The sequence below is a fragment of the Polypterus senegalus genome, chromosome 4 (genome assembly GCF_016835505.1).
Source record: "Polypterus senegalus isolate Bchr_013 chromosome 4, ASM1683550v1, whole genome shotgun sequence".
NCBI lineage: Eukaryota > Metazoa > Chordata > Cladistia > Polypteriformes > Polypteridae > Polypterus > Polypterus senegalus.
The window spans coordinates 21470669-21493457 of NC_053157.1; the positions used below are offsets into that span (position 1 = coordinate 21470669).

Below are 22789 nucleotides of genomic sequence, written 5' to 3' on the forward strand. Positions count from 1 at the left end.
GATGAACTAAATTTTATCTTCTTCTATCTCAATATATTGTGTGCTGTTACATAAAATCTGCTGTCTGTAGCATCTGCATAATATGTAGCAATAATAATTGTAATACATTTTATTTGATGGCACCTTTCATGACACTCAAGGTCACCTTAGAAAGCATATAATCAACAGTTAATATAAAACAGTAACATCAAAAAAAAAAAAAAGCCTAATAAAACAACATCATGAACTCACTAGAGTATTTCAAAGTCCATGAGCCAGTTTAAACAGTTGAGTTTTGAATTTTGTAATTGAGTTCAGTGATCAAATGTAAAGAGGAAATGAGTTTTAGAGTTTGGATTGTCACACATGTGCACATGGGAGGCAACTAAAGGGCTCAAAAGAAGTTAATTCCTGATCAGTCCAGGGGATGGCAGATTGCATTCATCCTTTCTCTTGTTTCCTCACAGACCAAATGCAGAAAATTCCGGTTGGCTCCCCAGAAGACACCACTTCTGGTTCCGCCCCAGAAGACATCACTTCAGGTTCCACCTCCCAAGAAGTTGTAGCCCAATGACCTAATTTCTGGTTATGGTCCCAAGATCTTCTTTCTAAGCAGTTCTATTTTGGACTCTAGTCTATAAAGACCATTTTCTCAATTTTTTTTTTGCATTTTGCAGCCAATTAACAAGTATATGGGAGGCTGCCCCAAACCTCTTTATGTGTCAAGGCTTGATTATTTACCACAGGATGCAGCATAAGAAAAGGCCCAGGTACCAATCGTACTAAGGGTTTAGTCTAGGGCAGAAAATATATCTATTGATGAAGTTTATAGAGTCCAGAAGAGAAAATAAGTCTGAAAAAGGTCTACAAGATATGTTGGGACAAGATTATGAAAGGTTTTAAATGTTAACAACAAACTTTTAAAGTGTATCCGATAAGGCACAGGAAGTCAATAAAGTTGAAAGAGTAGATGCATGACATATGCAGTGAACTCAGAATGTGTGATAATCCATACTGCGGTGTTCTGAATGAGTGTCGATGAAGTCGATGAGGTTTACTGGGAATGTCACACAAACCACCACTGCAATAGTCAATGCAAGGTGTTGTCTAAAACTTCTGTGCTGTGTTATGATAAAGCAGTGCTTAGTCTAGAGGTGTTTCACAAATGAAACATAAATTAAGTGGGCAGTAAAAGAAAGAGTGTTATCAAGAATAACACCAAGACTCTTAGTCTGTGTAGGAAAATTAAAACTGCATGTCTTTGCCAGTACTGGTTTAGACCCAATAAGGAGTAGCTTAGTTTTACTGCTATTAAGTTTGGGAAAATTAATTATTATTCATGTATTCATGTCATTGTGAAATACAGTAAGTGTACTAGGGGTGGGGGGGTGAAAGTAGATTGAGTGGACATATAGAGCTGTGTATCATCAGCATAATAATGAAAATAAATATTGTAGAGATGAAGGATATTACCAAGGGGAAGAAGGTAAATGATAAAAAGGATTGACCCCAGTACCGAACCCTGTGGTACTCCATGGCAAACTACTAAGCCCTCTGATTGGTAGGTCTTCATTTCAACAAATTGCGACCCGTCAGTAAAATATGAAGCAAACCATCAATACACAGTACCACAAACTACATCACTGGAATATACGTATTCTATCTTGAACTTAGTAATACATTGCCAGGCCTACAATTTGGATTATTGCAGCTCTTAGTGAGAAAACAAGATGCTACTGCTGTATTTCTGATACATAATAAAATGAATGACCTCAAAAACATTCATCTGGTGTGACTTCCTATTATGCTTTGTAATTCAAAACACTATTGTTCATCAAGAAAGCTCCAAAATCAATCTGCTTACTTCATTTATATTCTGGGTGAGTTTGAGGTCATCTGAATTCAGAATATTCACTCTTTTGAAACCTTTACTACGTTGCTGTCAGTGAGTCACATTCCGCTTTTTGGTGCTCATTGTCTTGATTGATTCCAAAGGATCCTTCACCTATTCTTCCATATATTCAAAAATGTTGTTTATGTTTTAAGTTTCTAATGGTAGAATATTGTAGCTCAATGTATTGTTACTTTGTCACTGAGCTACTCTTTTTGCATCAGTGTACCGTCACATTGCAAGCAGTGTGGCCTAGAGGTTAAGGTACTGGGCACAATCATTTGTATCCCTTAATAGAGGTTACAATTGGGTACAATATGGTGAAGGCAAAACTTTAAAAAATACAGAGGGTGCCAGAGTATAGTACAGTATGGAGAATCTTTAAGATCCTTTGCTCTAAATTCCACTTTATAATGTCAGAAATTTCTAGCAAACTATATAGTATGGTATATGGGTACAAGTATGAACTACAAGGATATTCCGCCTGTACCCGAAAGGGGGAGAATAAATAAATCTGACCACGTACCATTTGCCATTGTAACTGAGAGAGATTGCTGGGTTATTTACTATACTTTAAAGGAATATCTGCCTGTAGCAGTACTGCAGTCTTCTAGAGAGATTTCCTTTTACGTATGGATGTCTTTTTTGTTATTTTATTTCACATTTGACCATTATAATTCTCTACTTTATGAAAACACATACTGTTTCTAAAGAGTTCATAGCTAATACTGTACAATCTTTCCAGGGACAAAAATAGCTAATACAATCTTTCCAGGGCAAAAAGTACTTCTGAGATGGCATTAAGCAGATGGGCAGAGCAAATGACATGTCACACAAGAAAGCAGGAGCTATGAGTCATTTTTTGTAAGTATGTTGAGTGTCTTCCAGAAGCAATAGGCATGGATAGACACAAGACTAGAAGAAACACAGGTAAGGTGTGGGTGAAGACATGCAATGTTGTCCCAGAACACTTGATGGCAGGCCACCTTCAAATGGCAGGGATAGCTAACTAAAAAAATCAAAATGTCAACATATTCACAGCTCTACTCATAAAGATTTAATATATGGGCTTTATGTGATGTTTTGAAACAATCACCAACCCGCATAGCACTGTTTAAGCAGATGTTGATTTTTTTGTAATATTTGTTCTGTTGCTTCCATATTAAAGTTTAGAGTGTCTGTGCCTGACCTGAATTATTGACACCGCTAGTTGTGTTATGGTAGCCTACCATAGCGTAAGCCATAGTGACTTCCACATTTTCCCTGACACAAACTTTGACAGTGGCTGCATAGTAGGACTGCAACTAATGATTATTTTGGTAGTCGACTAATTGTTCAATTTATTTTTCGATTAGTCACGATTATTTCATGCCTGACTATTTTGATGCCTGCGACCTGTGGTTGCACATCCTGTTCTGGGCTCCAGTGCATGTCTTACCTCATCTGCTCACGTCTGTCAACCTGTGAATGTCACCCTGATGTCTCTGCATTAACACGATTAAAATTAATAATAATCAAATTAAAATAACAACCAGTGAAACATATGAATTTGAAAATAATCAGATGTTTTTATATTAGTGTGACCATCACAATAAGAAGAAATACATTAAACAGTACAAACTAAAGTGCACATACAGTAGTCTTTAAACAAAAAAAGTGCAGTTAACTTAACCAAAAAATACATCGCTAAAACTGAAACTTTTTCATATTTTAGTAATAAATGACAAAATGTAGATATGAACTATATAATGTGTAAAGCCTTAAGTGGAAAGATCAAATAAACACTTTCACAAAAGGTTCAAGGATGATACAATATCTTCCGTGGTGCAGCGGCAGGAATTGCTGACTTATAATCAAGAGTCCCCTGGTTCGATCCTGACTGTTTCGTATATTTACCGTTATGAGTAGTGAGTTGCTCTTATCTATATATATAATTCACTAAGGGCACACAAGACACTGAGGGCACGCAAGACAGTGAGCGCAAGCAAGACAGAGCCTCGCTCGCCAACTCTAAGATCATGGGATACGCTCGACAGAGCCCCGCCCACCTAACCCTCCTACCGCGTCATGGAATACGCACGACAGAGCCATGCACTCCAACTGTAACCGTCCTCCTGAGTCCAGCGTCGCTCTCGAGGCACGCAACAACTCACCAAACACAGCCTCAGTCACTTTCGTCTGTGCAAAAGTCCACATGCACCTCTGAGCCACGTGGACTTTTCACCGCACGCAAGACAGAGAGCCACAATCGCCAACTCACATAGCCCCGACCCACCAACTCTAAGTCCATGGGATTCGCACGCATTTAGTGTATAAATGGACATAAATAATTGCATGTAAACGATTCGCCAAAATCTGTTGTATGTAAACGATACTGCTTAAAACGTTATTGTTTTTTCATCAGAAAACCCGGTTTACACGTCTATCTGTATTAGTTTAAATGGCACTTTTACCACTCGCAATAGGGCGGACGCGCTGACGTATCGTGTCGACTGGGCAACACAGTGAATGCGGCGTCTACCTATATATGTCTATGTTTTCCGTAGCCTGCTACACGAAGGTACTCTCTCGACCATTGGCATTGGTTTCGCTCCTTGCTATTTTTGTTATACTGCGACGGTGGTTTCCTAAGCCTTTGTTATACTGAATTCCTTTCTCACTGTTTTCCATTTCTATTCTTACACCGCCGTAGCATGGCGGGCTTCGGCTAGTTGATTATATTATACAATAAACACATACATTTGATTTGCGTCTGTAACAGCCACTGTAAATGTATAGTACTTGTAAAATTTACCGTTATTTTTTTTCACTTTTATTCTCTCAGTCATGATGGCGATACATACTACCGCCCCCCCCAGGGATCTGACGCTGTTACTTTGTATCTGAAACTGGGAATAACTGTAGATATGAGTGGTGTTTTGAGACAAAATAACTGGAAATTCTCTGATCTGAATGGATAAAAGCTGACACACAAACGCTGGCAAATATGCCTAATTCGTATCTCATTGTCACTTGATTTTTTTTATTCAGTTTTATTGAGTGTTCCTGCCTACGCTGAATTAGCATGTGCCTTAAGGCCTGTAATGTCAAAGCCGCACTGACAAAAAAACAGCGACATAGGTATATTATGATATTATGACCTTATAGTGCATTTCGGAAAACACTGTGGCACGGATGCAGCATTATTCATTTTCATTCGCATACCTCCTTGCGGTTGTAATCAGTGACTGCGTTTTTTTTTCCCTCGATCTTGCCTAGTCTGCACAGGACTCCAGGACATGCAGTGGAAAGAATGTTCCTCTGTAAGGTGTGCCATGAATGCTCGTCTTTTCTCAGTGGACCCTGTACATGCTTTGCACAGTACATGTGCTTTGATCGCAGCCAGGTCAAGTTTGTTATAGTACAAGGAACCGGCCACCTGCTCGCTCCTGCTAGCACTGAATAAGCTCACGCCTTCTGGTGTCAGTGCGCAGCACCTTTGGGGGGGAGAAAGAGACAAATATATGTGACATTTTGATCAAATCATTGTATGATCTGAATAGTACCAATTAGAAAACATCGCACTAATGTAATATTATTTGAAAATGAACAGGCAAATTTCCATCCATCCATCCATTTTCCAACCCGCTGAATCCGAATACAGGGTCACAGGGGTCTGCTGCAGCCAATCCCAGCCAACACAGGGCACAAGGCAGGAACCAATCCTGGGCAGGATGCCAACCCACCGCAGGACACACACAAACACCAAGAACACACCACGGCCAATTTAGAATCGCCAATCCACCTAACCTGCATGTCTTTGGATTGTGGGAGGAAACTCACACAGACACGGGGAGAACATGCAAACTCCACGCAGTGAGGACCCGGGAAGCGAACTCGGGTCTCCTAACTTAGAGGCAGCAGCACTACCACTGCGCCACTGCGCCACCGTGCCGCCACAGGTAAATTTGTTACTTATAAAAGTTAGCTTTTTTTACTTTTATCTTCTCAGTCTCATTCATGCTCTCCCTCCCATCCTGATCTGACCCTAACTAACTAACAGCGCCAGCATAAATTCTCAAGAGACGGCGGCATCACATCTCTAGGATGCTTTCGTTTCAGATGCTCATGCATCGCGATGATGCTGCCGTGAAAAGAAAGCTCCGCTTTACATAATCTGCATTAAACTTTTTTTTCTTTTTTGGTGAAGTGCTCCCTTACTTCAGAAAGTTTTTTCCATCTCCTTTCCCCTCCTCTATCCAACTCGCCATTGCAACCACGTTTATTTTCCTCTACATTCTTCTTCTCCTCAGACGTTCTTCTTCATTCGTAGGACTGTGTGCAGTCTTGACAAACAATAACAAACAATACTGCCCACAGACGTTCATGTAGTGCATTGCAGTTACAAAAACCATTGTGGTTCTTTGTGACTGGAGCCTCTATTGAAGGTTCTGTTTATGACGCGTCGACAATAAAAAATCCACGTCAGCGATTTTTTGTAGTCAACGTCGTTGATTACGTCGACTAATTGTTGTAGCCCTACTGCATAGTGAACAGTGCTTAGCAGGCAGACATCTTTCTTGTTCTTCCACCTGGTCGCAATCATTGTACCACACAGCTACTGCACCACTCAGCAGTTTGATGCGTTCATGCCATGAGAGTCACCGGGTATATCATAGTGGTTCAGTCATAGAGTGCCATATTTATCAGTTTTTCTTTGAATTAAAATCTCAAGCAGTTCAGGTGAGTTATAGAAAGTGTCCATCATTATAAATTAACCTTAGTCAAGCAAAGGATCTGCCAGTGACAGTACAGATGATGTAGCAAAACACTATACCTGCCATCCCACTTGGTCCCTTTACTGGTGTAAAGTACTGAGTTTCAGATACCCAGAGCTTTCTTCACACAGCATATAAAACCTGATACTAAATTATACCCACTTGGATGTAATGCATCCATGACAGCTGTCCTAACTCTTTGTCACTTTTGTCAATACTTATGTCACAAATGGTAACACAGACCTTTTACGTATTTTTGATGAACGCCTGATACACATCCCACAATTTGTACAGTTTTATTGCCAGGTAATTGGGTTCATCATAGTCATTGTTATTAGTGTAATAAATACAGGTTTTTCATAATTAGTAAAAAATGACACTCACTCTTAATTTCACCAACATGAGTATCTGCAACAACTGGTTTGTAGACCATTTCATTCTCTGGACTGGTTTACCCAGTATGCCCTGCAGTCTCAAGAGACTGAAAAACACCCATGTGTCGTCTGCAGCGATACTGCATACTGCTTGCACACGGAGCTACGTAATAAGATTTTGATTGTGTTGTCACCATCACTGCAAGCTATCTGTTAGGCTGGAGAGTTAAACAGAAAATTACTTTTGTGAAACTTTGTGTATACTGTTGTTTAAAGGTCTTTTTTTCCTTTAAACAATGTAGATTTGATCTGTTTAGAGAAATGTGAAATGAAAAAAATAAATAAATAAAAAAGAAAGACTACCAATATTACCATACTGCTACATTTATTTTACTGAATGAGACTTGCAGGCAGATGTTGCTTCAATTAAATGCCTCTTAGGCATTCAGTGATGGCGTTTATTTTGCATCAAACCCTTCCAAATATTATTCCATCTAGTCCTGGCTCCTGTATTGTGTCCATAGCTTTCTACAGTGATGATTTCACTCAAACTATGGTGAGCTGCAGTGTAAACAATTTGTCAACATGTCACAAGTTAGCATATAGGTGGTATTTGTGCTTGTCTAGTAGGCAAGACCTGTCTGATTACTATATATACTCGTGGATGAGTTCTCCGACGGATTAGCCAGGAGTTGATTTTAACGTATAATTTCCGGTATTTTATAATGTCGGTCGTATAAGTCGTATGTGGAAAACTCACGCTATTGGTACAAGAGATTATGATATGTTAACGCCCACCTGAGAGAGTAACCACAGAGCACACTGCCTTTTTTTTCTATGTATTGTGCCTATGTGACCACACGGTAATACCTGAAGTATTCTGAAGTGATGTTTACACTGTTTTGTGTTTTTTGTATCTCACACCCTCATGCATCTTTATCGTAAGAGCATCCCTTATCTACGATGGAGCTTTCGATTAGAAAAAATATATAAAACTGTTTTTAAATTAAACGTCATTGAGGCAGCGAATGAAATTGTTAACTGCACTGCTGCAACAAACTTCGATGTGCCTGAGAAACTGATGCGAGAGTGGAGGAGACAAGAAGATGTAAAAAAAAAAATTTTAGTGTCGCATTTTTGAATGGCCACATAAGTCGGGGTTTCATTTTATGATCGATTTTTTGTGTTTCAAGACCCAACTTATACGTGAGTATATACGGTAACTACATTTTATTAATTCTGTGCATTTAGGATAGATATTGGTGCACAATCATATTGGATTTGAATTGATTGGAAAATGAAGTTGAACAATGAAATAAAAAATTGAATATGAGCCAAAAATTGGAATTGAGTCTCTTTAATTGCAGTCTGAGTGTAGCCTTAATAGCCTATATCAACATACAGAGTCAAATACAGCCAGTAAGGACTCTTCAACTCATTTTTAACATCACAACATTTATCAAGCATTGCTCCCATAGACATTGCCTGAGGTTGTGAGTTCAGAGATGGTCTTCAGATTCTGTTTACTTTGATGTCTTTAGTTCACCACATAATTCTTTGTAAATTCTAGTGAAGTACACAAGAACCCCAAAAGGGCAGCTGTTTTTGAGATGCTGGCAGCAACAATTACACCAATAATAAAAGTTTTTTAGATCACATATCCCACTTTCATATTTGGTCCTATAGCAACTAAACCTCTGCATACTAATTTATTACACCCACAAATTCTACACCCAAATGTGTCACATGTAACGAAATAGAACAGATTGACATATAACAGAGACAATAGCATTTCTAGCATCAGTTAATGTTCAATTGTGCATTGGAATGGGAGAAATATGCAACCTTATTGAATCTGAAGATGGCATAATAGTTGTCAATCGGTATATTGGTTCCCAAGCAGCTGTTATCATTAGCGCCTCAAGTACAATTTCCAGTGATAAGCGGTTCTGTGGACAAAACAAAGACAGCTTCTGGATCAGGTAGGTCAAAACAGAAGGGTACAAGTAAACAAAAGGTGTACAATCAGGGAAATTACAAACGTAGTTAACACTGGTGTGCAGAATGTCATCTCAGAATGCATCACTTATTGGACTCTGTCTTGAATTGTCATTAACAACAAAAGACCAAGTCAATGAAGAATAAGATACCAAATCTCCAGCAAGCACAGAATCATTAAAACTAGACTGCTGAGGAGTGGAAAATGTGGCTCGGTTAGAATGACACATTGGTACTTATGAATACAATCTTCCTTGATCTCGATTCAGTTCAGCACCTCAAAAAGAGGGTATCCTATTCATGGTGACTACACACAATGCTGCCAGTTCTGTGTCCTGTATCCCAAACCTGAGCAATGGAGCATTGTTTCCACTCCAGTGGAAACCAGGTTATTTTTTGCATCATGTTCATGTATGCAGTTCGCATACCAGGAGAAGGTGGGAGCGGAGGATGCCATCATCTATATGCTTCATCGATCCCTCTCCCACCTGGACAGAGGCAGTGGTGCTGTAAGAATTATGTTTTTGGACTTCTCTAGCGCCTTCAACACCATCCAACCTCTGCTCCTTAGGGATAAGCTGACTGAGATGGGATTAGATTCACACCTGGTGGCATGGATTGTGGACTATCTTACAGACAGACCTCAATATGTGCGTCTTGGGAACTGCAGGTCTGACATTGTGTGCAGCAATACAGGGGCGCCGCAGGGGACTGTACTTTCTCCGGTCCTGTTCAATCTATATACATCAGACTTCCAATATGACTCGGAGTCCTGCCACGTGCAAAAGTTCGCTGATGACACTGCTATTGTGGGCTGCATCAGGAGTGGGCAGGAGGAGGAGTACAGAAAGTTAATCAAAGACTTTGTTAAATGGTGCGACTCAAACCACTTACACCTTAACACCAGCAAGACCAAAGAGCTGGTGGTGGATGGTGGATTTTAGGAGGCCTAGGCCCCTCATGGACCCTGTGATCATCAGAGGTGACTGTGTGCAAAGGGTGCAGACCTTTAAATATCTGGGAGTGCAGCTGGATGACAAATTGGACTGGACTGCCAATACTGATGCTCTATGTAAGAAAGGTCAGAGCAGACTATACTTTCTGAGAAGGTTGGCATCCTTCAACATCTGCAGTAAGATGCTGCAGATGTTCTACCTGATGGTTGCGGCGAGTGCCCTCTTCTACGCGGTGGTGTGCTGGGGTGGCAGCATAAAGATGAAAGACGCCTCACGCCTGGACAAACTTGTTAAGAAGGCAGGCTCCATTGTAGGATTAAAGTTGGACAGTTTAACATCTGTGGCAGAGAGACGGGCACTAAGCAAACTCCTGTCAATCATGAAGAATCCACTGCATCCACTGAACAGTGTCATCTCCAGGCAGAGGAGTAGCTTCAGTGACAGACTTTTGTCACTGTCTTGCTCCACTGACAGACTGAGGAGATCGTTCCCTACCCACACTATGCGACTCTTCAATTCCACCCGGGGGAGTAAATGCGAACATTAATTTTATTTTAATTTTTTCATTTTATTACTATTTAATTTAATATTGTTTCTTTGTATCAGTATACTGCTGCTGGATTATGTGAATTTCCCCTTGGGATTAATAAAGTATCTATCTATCTATCTATCTATGGAAGGATACATGTTTGGCACAAGCAACATGAAGCAATCCTGCTTGGTTTCAACATGGCAGTGTAATGGTGTGGGGTATACTTTACAGGTACAAAATAGGTGCAACGTATCTAAACATTGTTGCTGACCAAGTTTATCCCTTCTTGGCTACAGCATCCAGAATGTTAAGAAGGCACCTACTGTCACAAAAATATTTTGAGAAATATAACAGCAAAATTACATAGTCCCTGGATGTCAACTCTATGGCATGTCTGTAACCGGTCTCCACTGCACTGCTGTGCCCGGGTATTGATACCGGTTAACACTCGAAGCTTCTGCGTTGTGATTAGTATGTTCCGTACAAAAAGCCACGAAGGACTACTGCAACAACAATGGATTCATTAATTTCTCGATTTTTTTTATTAACAGACTGAACTCCTCTCGCAGTAGCACAATGAACACTAGGACTATGATGCTAAATTACAATATATATATTCATGCATCGCTCAGTATCCAAATACCAGAAAAAATAAATAACATACGTGAAATGTTAAAACAGAGAACATAAAAAGAAATGACTATTACAGCGCTGCAGTTCCTCCTATTAACGAAAAAAAAAACACGTGGAAAGGCCATTGAACGCTCACATTACCACATGACCAAAATCGATAGAAAAACATTCAAAACATTTCAAAACTGTGCACTACGAAGATCATATTAGTCTCACTGTCACATACAAAAAAAAATGAACTCAAGCAATTTGAAATAATTGAATTAGCTCTACTTTACAGAGAATAACAGCGTGCTTACCTCCTCTCACAGTAACACAACGCACACCGGGAGAGGCTCACACTGATAAACAAAGCAGGGAAATATAACAGGAACACAACAGGAAAACATACAACATAATGAATGCTATCAGGATTGGGTGAAGCTTCAAATAGCTAAACTTATTTTAGACACCTACTACATGTCTTTAGGATGAGGTTGAAATAACTATTCTCAGCAAGGCTTTACAGATGTCCAATTTTCAGCAAATGCATGAGACAGTAATTTCTACATGCCATAATATGCCACTCGCCATCTTGTAAAATCCATGCCCAGATGGATGATAATTCATGCTGTTCTAAAATTTAAAGGAGATGCAACATACTACTAGACAGGTTTACCTAATAAATTGGCAACTGAATGCTTTGCGAGTTGCAGCCCCGTGATTGGCTATTTAAAAGAGCAGGTTATTTACATTAACTAAGAGGTGCACCTAATGTTTTTCCACCCAAAGTGTAGTATATTAAATATGTATATGAAATTTCAAAAACACATACAGACACAGAGGTTTTAATTTCCTGCTATTGACATATCTTTCTCTCTGGCTTCATTTCAAAGCAATACAATTTAAATTGCCTTGTTCTGTCAGGGTTTATCTGCTGAAAAATATAAGCCTATGCATGAATATCAAAACAAAACAAAAACACAAAATAAATGTCCAGCCAAATCACACATAATTTGCAATATCAATTCTGAGAGCTTCATGAATAACTTTGCATACTGAAGATCGGAAACACATTTGCGGTAATTGGCAGGATTACAACAGGTGGCTATTACCCGAGCGTATGTGCTGTCAGCTACCAATCCAAAAGCAATTGTAAATCATGAAATGTAAAGGGGTAATGCAGGTTACAGGATCTGAACTGAAGGATCTGCATTTAAATGCAACTTTAACAAGCTTTTAGGAAGTTGATTATGAAATTATAACAAAGGCAGCATTCTTTCGTTATGTTTGTCCTATCTAGCTTTCATATGCCTCTCATCCACTCAAGCATGTTAAAATTACAGTTTAATTTATGTCAGCAGTGCATAGGCTCTAATTGTCATAAAGCTAAATGTCCCAATTGTAGCACAGAAGAAAAGATCAGATCATGAAAAAAAAAGTGAGCCATGAACACATTTAATTTCAAATACCATCAGTGCTTTAAGAGGCTGAAAAAATGATTACTTTCTAAAAACACTAACTTGTTAGTTACATTTACTTAAACACAGCAGAAGAGAAACAGAGACCTCAAACAGAAGTAATATTTTAAAAAATGGTGATCAGAACAGAATATGCGATGAAAACTACTCACACCCCTTTTACACATTTTGTTACATTGCAGCCTTATGCTAAAAATATTTAAATTATTTTTTCCCTCCCCAAGCAACACACAATACCTTGGGATGACCAAGCAAAAGATTTTTGCAAATGTATTGCAAAATAAAACACTGAAATCTCACAATCACACAAATACTGACAGCCTTTGCTATGACACATGAAATTCATCTCAGATGTATCTGCCTCTATTGATTTTCACTGAGATGTTCCGACACCTTGATTTGGAGTTTAGCAGTGGTCAAATGGATTAAAAGGACCTAATTAGGAAAGCCACACACTTTTCTATAGAAGGTCCCACAACTGAGCAAAACCAAGCCAATGAGGTCGAAGGAATTGCATGCAAGTCTTAGAGGCAAGATTCTTTTAAGGCACAACCGATCCGAGGAAGGCTACAAAAATGTCTTAAGTTTTGAAGGTTTCCAAAAGCAAAGTGGCCTCCATAATTGTTAGATGGAATACATCTGGAACAATCATGGCTATTAGAGGCTGCTGTCTGGTCAAACTGAGCAATCAGGGGAGAATAGTCTTTGTACGATGGGTCACCAGGAGCTCAATGCTGACTCTGGCTGTGTGGATATGTGAGAAACTTCCAGAAGGACATCTATCACGGCAGCACACCTCTAATCTAGGCTTTAGGATAGAGTGGCATGGTGACACATGAAAGCTGCTAAAAGACTCTCAGACTTTGAGAAACAAGATTCTCTGGTTTGATGAAACCAAGATAGAATTGTCTGGCATCACATCTGAAGTAAATGAGGCACTACCACATTCACCTGTGCAGTACCATTCCAAGGGTAACTCATGGTGCTAGCGACATCATTCTGTGGGGTTGTTTTTCAGTGGTAGAGACTTGGAGACTAGTTAATGTTGGGTGAACACTAAATAGAGAAAAGTACAGAGATATCATTAATGAGAACCTGCTAGAGAGTGTTCTGAACCTCAGAATGAGCAGATGGCTCACCTTCCAACAGGACAAACACTCTAAGCACAAAGCAAAGGCAACACAGAAGTGGCTTAGGGACAACTCAGGGAATGTTCTTCAGTGGCCCAGCCAGAGCCAGAACTTCACACCTCCCTGGAGAGACCTGCAGTTAGAGGTCCACTGACAGTCTTCATGCAATCTGTCAGAACTTGAGAGGATCAGCAGAGAAGAATGGCAGAACATCCCCAAATCCAGTTGGGTGAAGCTTGTTGTGTCATACCCAAGTTGACTCCAGGCCGTAATCAAAGTGTTTCAATGAAGAACTGGGTAAAGGGTCTGAATACCTGTGTTAATGTGAGATTTCAGTGTTTTATTTGTAATAGATTTGCGAAAATTCCTAAAATCCTGTTTTCGATTTGTCATTCTGGGGTATTGAGTGTTGCTTGATTTGGGAAAAAAATTAAATTAAATAATTTTAGCATAAGTATGTGTAACAGGGTTAATCTGGTTTTGCATGTCATATTTGTACCTTGGGTTTTATTGTTTTTGTACTTCCCCAAAATTGTTATACAGTACTACTTTTATGTGATATGTACATAATGTTAGGTAAGAACCAATCATTGGGAGATCATGTGTTGCAGGCTTTTGATTGGGGTGCATTTATTGATAGCATGTCCTTATTTCAGCAGGCATGTATTTGGCTTGTAAGAGGTAGGATGGGCTTGTGGAGCTCCGTTATTTTTTGTTTACATTTTTTTCTAGACTTGAAGTGATTCTTTATTTGTACTTTTCCTTTTTTTAGAAAAAGTGAAATAGAAGCACCCAAAAATTTTTGCAAGAGCCTTATTTTATGTTACAATTGCTTTCTCTTTTTTCCCTTTGCTGTCTCAGGTATTACTGTATGTTTGTATAGTCTTATAGTCTATATTGGTTGTAGTTAACTCTCTATGTAAAACACTATGTAACTTTTAAAAATATATTTTGTAGTACTTAAACTATTTTAATGTCTATTTGCCAATTTATTTTGTGTTAAGATTATATCATATATTATATAAGACCAGTAGCGTACTGCACGATAACGTGCAGAGAACAGACTTGACTTGAGCATTCGTATTTTTCATCCTCTTTCTCTGTACGTTTAGCATTCATTTGCTCAGAGGTTGATGCGCTTGCTGCTTACTGTCTGAGCAGCTCTTCTTTCTCCACCCTAGCGGCCCGCTGCTTCTCTTCTTTCGACATCTTTTTGAGTTAAAACTAATTAAGTTAGTTTTGTGTTGCAATTACTTACTACGTTTTCTTTAATTTTTCATGTAAGCTGGCCCTTAAGTACGGAAGCGTATTAGGCCCACGGTGAAAAAAATATGGACACAGCGAAGAAAAAAAGTCTAAATGTTGAGATTAAAGTCGACATGTTGACTTTATTCTCGACATTTCCACTTTATTCTCGCCATTTACGCCGAGATTAGAGTTGACATGTTGACTTTATTCTCGACATTTCCACTTTATTCTCGACATTTACGTCGAGATTAGAGTCGACATGTTGACTTTATTCTCGACATTTCCACTTTATTCTCGCCATTTACGTCGAGATTAAAGTCGACATTTACACTTTATTCTATTGTTTATTTTGTCAGTAGAATGTCGCAAACTAAACATCTTAAAATGAATGTTCAATTTACTAGATTTTCTCAAACCCCTTCATTAATTAATGTAGCACATTAAATGCTTTATATTAAGTGTTCCCCGACCCAGTTTTAATCTCTATGCTTCTTCAACTGACTTCCTCTTGCACTCTGAGGCACAGACAGCGATCGCCGACATTGACTTCATGATGTTCCTGCTCTAAGAACATTCAGAATACTAAGAGAAATACTTGATATCTTTTCACGATGAAATGCATTAAAGCATGTATTAAACATGGGTGGTACCCATTCATATATCCAGTTTTTGGGACTTTGCACTACACTGAACATACAACTGGGAACCCCTTAATGCAAGGGAGCAGCTCTATAGCCACGCCACCGTGCCCCCCGCCACCCATGTTTAATACATGTTTTAATGCATTTCATCATGAAGAAGATATCAAGTATTTCTCTTAGTATTCTGAATGTTCTTAGAGCAGGAACATCATGAAGTAAATGTGCGGCGATCGCTGTCTGCACCTCACAGTTCAAGAGGAAGTCAGTTGAAGAAGCGCATAGAGATTAAAAACTGGGTCGGGGAACACTTAATATAAAGCATTTAATGTGCTACATTAATTAATGAAGGGGTTTGAGAAAATCTAGTAAATTGAACATTCATTTTAAGATGTTTAGTTTGCGACATTCTACTGACAAAATAAACAATAGAATAAAGTGTAAATGTCGACTTTAATCTCGACATAAATTGCGAGAATAAAGTGGAAATGTCGAGAATAAAGTCAACATGTCGACTTTAATTTCGACGTAAATGGCGAGAATAAAGTGGAAATGTCGAGAATAAAGTCAACATGTCGACTTTAATCTCGACATAAATTTTTTTTTTCTTCACTGTGTCCGTATTTTTTTTTCACCCGTGATTAGCGAAGGTGGTTGGAAATGAGAATGCCAACCATACGCATGCACTGCACGGCCGCCCTGCTGCACGCTGCCGAGAGTTGATTCGACAATAAAATAAAATAAAAAGAGTAATACAAATCATCACCATGAAAGCGGATAGTAGACATTACGTTTTGCAGGTACAGGTAGGGTTGCCACCCGTCCTTTAAAATACGGAATCGTCCCATATTTAAGAATGAAATTGTGCTTGGCCCCCAAGGGATGTGGCCCCCGCTGCAGTATGCGTCCCTTATTTTTTTGTATTAAAAGTGGTAACCCTAGGTACAGGTGATTTAAAATCCTGGACAGACAGACGAACAGCCATGGTAGCGTAATTATATATAAAGATTATGTATTTGACTTGCGGGAGTAAATAAAGTGCCTGAGATTCTTAAAAGCAATGAGCGTATGGTCTTTTACTGTCCACCAGGGAAAGAAGAAAGGAGGAAATAGAAAGTTACATCTGCAGCATCATAATGTGCAATAATTGAAGGGGTCTGAACACTTTCTGGAGACACTGTAAATCAAGTATCACCACCAAATTTCAAAATGGTAACAAGAGCAAATTTAAAACATGGGGGCATCCAAGAAAATGATATGTGAATAATATTTGTGTTTTACAAGTTGCAAAAACTATGAAATTTTGGTTAACTTCAGGCTAGAATTGTTTAACGTCAACTGCAACATATTTCAAGATTTTAAACGAAATATCCATGATCTATTGTAATTACTTTTTTCAACTTAAACTTCAACTTAAAGGGCGTGATTGGGAGGAATGGCCCCCCCGATCTGAACCCGAGCGGTGTTTTGTTATTGGACTTCTGTGCTCGTCACGGATTGTCCATAACGAACACCATGTTCAAGCATAAGGGTGTTCATATGTGCACTTGGCACCAGGACACCCTAGGCCTCAGGTCGATGATCGACTTTGTGGTCGTGTCGTCGGACTTGCGGCCATATGTCTTGGACACTCGGGTGAAGAGAGGGGCGGAGCTGTCAACTGATCACCACCTGGTGGTGAGTTGGCTTCAATGGTAGGGGAAGATGCTGGTCAGACCTGGTAGGCCCAAACGTGTTGTGAGGGTCTGCTGGGAACGGCTGGCAGAGTCTCCTGTCAGAAGTAGCTTCAACTCCCACCTCCGCAGAACTTCAACCACGCCCCGAGGGAGGTGGGGACATTGAGTCCGAATGGGCCATGTTCCGTGCCTCTATTGTTGAGGCGGCTGACCAGAGCTGTGGCCGCAAGGTGGTCGGTGCCTGTCGTGGCGGCAATCCCCAACCCGTTGGTGGACACCGGCGGTGAGGGATGTCGTCAAGCTGAAGAAGGAGTCCTATAGGACTTTTTTGTCCTGTGGGTCTCTGGAGGCAGCTGATAGGTACCGCAGGCCAAGCGAACGCTGCTTCGGTTGTTGCTGAGGCAAAACTCGGGCATGGGAGGAGTTTGGAGAGGCCATGGAGAACGACTTTCGGACGGCTTCGAGGAGTTTCTGGTCCACCGTCCGGCGTCTCAGGAGGGGAAGCAGTGCAGTGTCAACACCGTATATAGTGGGGATGGTGCGCTGCTGACCTCACTTCGACGCTAGGGTCGGTGGGAGGAGTACTTCAAGACCTCCTCAATCCCACTAACATGCCTTCCAATGAGGAAGCAGAGCCTGGGGACTCTGAGGTGGGCTCTCCCATCTCTGGGACTGAAGTCACCGAGGTGGTCAAAAAACTCCTTGGTGGCAGGGCCCCGGGGTGGATGAGATACGCCCGAGTTCCTTAAGGCTCTGGATGTTGTAGGACTGTCTTGGTTGACACGCCTCTGCAACATCGCATGGACATCGGGACAGTGCCTCTGGATTGGCAGACCGGGGTGGTGGTCCCCTCTTTAAAAGGGGACCGGAGGGTGTGTTCCAACTATAGAGGGATCACACTCCTCAGCCTCCCTGGAAAAGTCTATTCGGGGTTCTGGAGAGGAGGGTCCGTCGGATAGTCGAACCTCGGATTCAGGAGGAACAGTGTGGTTTTCGCCCTGGTCGCGAACAGTGGACCAGCTCTTCACCCTTAGCAGAGTCCTGGAGGGTGCATGGGAGTTTGCCCGACCGGTCTACATGTGTTTTGTGGACTTGGAAAAGGCATTCGACCGTGTCCCTCGGGAATCCTGTGGGGGTGCTCGGGAGTATGGGGTACCGGACCCCTGATAAGAGCTGTTCGGTCTCTGTACAACCGTGTCAGAGCTTGGTCCGCATTGCCGCAGTAAGTCGAGCCCGCTTCCAGTGAGAGTTGGACTCGCCAGGGCTGCCCTTTGTCACCGATTCTGTTCATAACTTTTATGGACAGAATTTCTAGGCGCAGCCAGGGTGTTGAAGGGGTCCGGTTTGGTGGACTCAGGATTGGGTCACTGCTTTTGCAGATGATGTTGTCCTGTTTGCTTCATCAGGCCGTGATCTTCAGCTCTCTGGATCGGTTCGCAGCTGAGTGTGAAGCGGCTGGGATGAGAATCAGCACCTCCAAATCCGAGAGCATGGTCCTCAGCCGGAAAAGGGTGGAGTGCCCTCTCAGGGTTGGGGGAGAGATCCTGCCCCAAGTGGAGGAGTTCAAGTATCTCGGGGTCTTGTTCACGAGTGAGGGAAGAATGGAGCGTGAGATCGACAGGCGGATCGGTGCGGCATCCGCAGTGATGCGGGCTCTGAATCGGTCTGTCGTGGTGAAAATGGAGCTGAGCCATAAGGCAAAGCTCTCAATTTACCAGTCGATCTGCCTTCCTACCCTCACCTATGGTCATGAGCTATGGGTAGTGACCGAAAGAACGAGATCGCGAATACAAGCGACTGAAATGAGTTTCCTCTGCAGGGTGTCTGGGCTTTCCCTTAAAGATAGGGTGAGAAGCTCAGTCATCCGTGAGGGGCTCAGAGTAGAGCCGCTGCTCCTCCGCATCGAGAGGAGTCAGATGAGGTGGCTCGGGCATCTGATCAGGATGCCTCCTGGACGCCTCCCTGGTGAGGTGTTCCGGGCACGTCCAACCGGGAGGAGGCCCCGGGGAAGACCCAGGACACGCTGGAGGGACTATGTCTCCCGGCTGGCCTGGGAACGCCTTGGGATTCTCCAGGAAGAGCTGGAAGAAGTGGCCGGGAGAGGGAAGTCTGGGCCTCTCTGCTTAAGCTGCTGCCCCCGCGACCTGACCTCGGATAAGCGGAAGAGAATGGATGGATGGAACTTAAAACTCTTTTTACATTAAGGCTTTGGGGAATATGCAAATCATTATAAAACTAAAACGTATCTCGGATAAAAGTAACTACTGAGATTCAAAAGTTGGTGTTTGGAACTCTTGTGGTATCACACTAACTGACTGCATGTTGTTTCTGTATGTTATCTTTGGTATTTATATTGTTATTATTATTGGGTTTTTTTTGTTTCATTTATCACTGCAATGCATTGCCATTTTGCGACTTTTCGGAGCAGTTGTTTTGTTGCTTTCATACACTAAGTTCTTGTTCTCTTTATACCATGTTTACTGCATCTGCAATCAGTGTAGAGCACTATACAAGAAATAATTTGTAATGTATTGTATTGCGTTGTGCTTAGTAATGATGTCCACAATATCAAAAATACCAATAATCATAAAATGCAATTACATGTGTTAGTAGACTTCATTAAATTCAGGTTTTTTAACAGAACTTTATAATGTCATGGAATTACAAATATAACCCAAGTAGGTTTGTGGTGGCTCAACATCTTTTAGAGCCAGAAGACTGAAATTCAAGTGAAGACTGAAGTTAAAATTATTTTGCCAATACATTTTAACATAAGAGAAATACTGAATCATTTTAATATGCAGATAATGCAACTGTGAAGCTGTTTTATTGGAACTTCATACTGAGTACATATTTGTTCACTCTATGCTTACAAAGTAATTGTTCTCCTCTGAAATTCCTTTCTAGACAGGTGACATTTGTTTGTTTCTTTTATTTTCTTTTCTTTACTTTTATGGTTAACTACAGAAGTCCTGAACTGCAAGTTGACAAAAAATATTGGAGGTTCTTATTGCGAACATGCCAGATAATATTACGTTTGTACCCCATACAAACCTATGTACGTATGACACAGTTTCTCCTATACAGTATATGAGTTAATATGTCACATGAATGAGAGATAAAATGATATTAAAAATGAGCAACCTGACTGGTGGCTTAAACTGATCCCTTACAGATGTGTGCGTGACAAGCAAACCACTTGCCTCCTATCCTGGGATGACGCACGTTGTTGTGCCCCTCACTGAAGTTATATTATGCTGGTTGTTATATGCGTCACACTACAAGATGCTCCATAAAACAGACAGAGACACAATTAATTCACAAAATGTTCACATCAACAGACTGAGCTGTTACACCTCTGAACACGTCCCCTAATGGGTGAATTGGGACGGAAGTGATGATGAAATGAAGAACCCTCACAAAGTCGTACATACAGCATAATAAACTAACTGAACTACATTGCACTCATTTTTAATGTCATTTTATCTTGTATGTATGACATAATAACTTGTACTGTATGTGCTAGATTATATCTCATACATGTGACATATTAACTCATATACTGTATAGGAGAAACTGTGTCATAGGTACATAGGTTTTTATAACTCATGCCTACAAGATAACATCCATTAATCTATATAGGAACCCCCAATTTTTTTTTTAACTTATCGTAAGCAGTTGAAAATGTTGATCTTGAGTGTGAGTGCTTTCCCTTTCATTTAACTAACTTGTATTAGAAATTCATTCACCATCAGGAGCAGCTGTCCAACAAGCAAAAGAGAAAAATATACAAAACATACGAGTCAAAGAGAGCTTTCTAAAAGTTATATCGAAACAATAAACTAATCCATAGTTGAAGTCACAGGGAATGTTTCTCTGTTTTAAGATAAATGCATTTAAAAGATCACCAGTGCTTTTCAATAGAAGATCTTTAAAATGTAAAACAATTTGTAAGGTATGCTGTGTTCAAGATTCTCAACAAAAACGAAACTTTCATAACAAATTTCCATAGTGGGAGACGAGTTGTTTTATGCAGACAAATAGAGAAACATGGTGGTAATGACACTATATAAATAAATGTATTATTATTATTATTATTATTATTATTATTATTATTATATGCAAACATAAAACAGGCAAATCATTTTTTATTTGTTATACTTTCTTTAACTATTTCTTTAAATCTTTATAGGCATATGAGACCCTCTGAATCAGCATGATGCAGACAAGATACAATGCAACTTATACAAAAACAAAACCTGTCAATTCAACAAAAAATGTGACTAGAAACAAATCATTTCTTTTAATATCCTTTTAATACTTGAAACCTTTTGAGCCACCTGAGACTCCATACCTAATGGTAGACTGTAGACAACATGCAACTTTAGCAAAAGCATTTTCAGAATTCGGAACGTGACCCAAAGAAGTAATGTCTTTCAACTTCTTTTTTAATTTTAAGCCAAATAAGTATTTCTTTAAAGATTTAATTCAACATGAAAGTCAATATAAAAATATAATTCATAACTTTCCCTTAAGCATTTGCCACACTGAAAATTATTATACTGCCATCATTTTTGAGTTCAAGTACATAACTGTTTTAAAGCTTCAGCAACTTCAAAATGAGCCCCAAACAAGCTAAACACCATTTTCATAGATCTATGCATTTATGCAAGTTTTAGTGCTGCTTAAAATTGAATTCTTACTTTAACCTGTATTACCTGTTTCCAGGTACATGCATAAGACTCCTCACTTCACAAAGAGAACTTAGAATGGAATAAGCCACACATCCTCCTACCTTGAAAGAAGCAGTCTTCATTATGAATAATCGTTATCTTCTGCTTCTTAACACACGCGGCCCGATGCAGCTCACAGTGGTTTTCATAGAGTTCACCATCCGATCCACACACGGGTTTGTAATGGGGTTTGCAGTGTTCCAAGCAAGCGCACTCTCCTTGGCCAGTTTCTCTGTTGATGACACAGTGCCGGCCCAAACCACAGTATTTATTTTCACATGCTCCCACATGATCTTCTAGATGGACATAGCCTGAAAATGATAATAAAAAAATGGTAGCCTTATGTTGCATATAATATTGTAAGGTTTCATTGTTATGGAATTACTGTTATTACTCATGTAGATAAAACATCACTTAATCAAGAATTGAAAGTTGGGTCATAATGCAGTTTTATTTATGCTGGAATACATCAGAATTATGTTACCTATATGTAAGCCTAAAATATATATCTAAATGATAAAGACGGTAAAATAGTAATAAATATTATAAAACTAACTGTAAATATAAACCGTATAAATTTTCAATTGAATAAGTTGCCTCTAAATCCTGTGCAGCGTAGAAATGCAGTTAAATACAGAAATTGGGGCTCTGAATCAATAACCATTAAAATCTTAATTAGTATAAGCTACTGTGATGAGGGGCGTTCATAAGAAATGTAATGATTCACTTCACGAGGTTGAAGGACAAAATAAACAAGAATAGTTGTGTCAAATATTAGAAATAT

General features: G+C 39.9%; 1 protein-coding gene across 2 annotated transcripts in view; it reads right to left on the reverse strand.

The window, feature by feature from the left end:
• The window catches only part of fstl5 (follistatin-like 5), a 1124912-nt gene that overhangs the window by 697171 nt on the left and 404952 nt on the right, over positions 1–22789 (reverse strand). For both annotated transcript variants that reach the window (XM_039750328.1, XM_039750329.1), the window contains exon 4: positions 22068–22316. In XM_039750328.1, coding sequence (XP_039606262.1) covers positions 22068–22316 — 249 coding nt within the window. The remainder of the gene's footprint in view (positions 1–22067; positions 22317–22789) is intronic.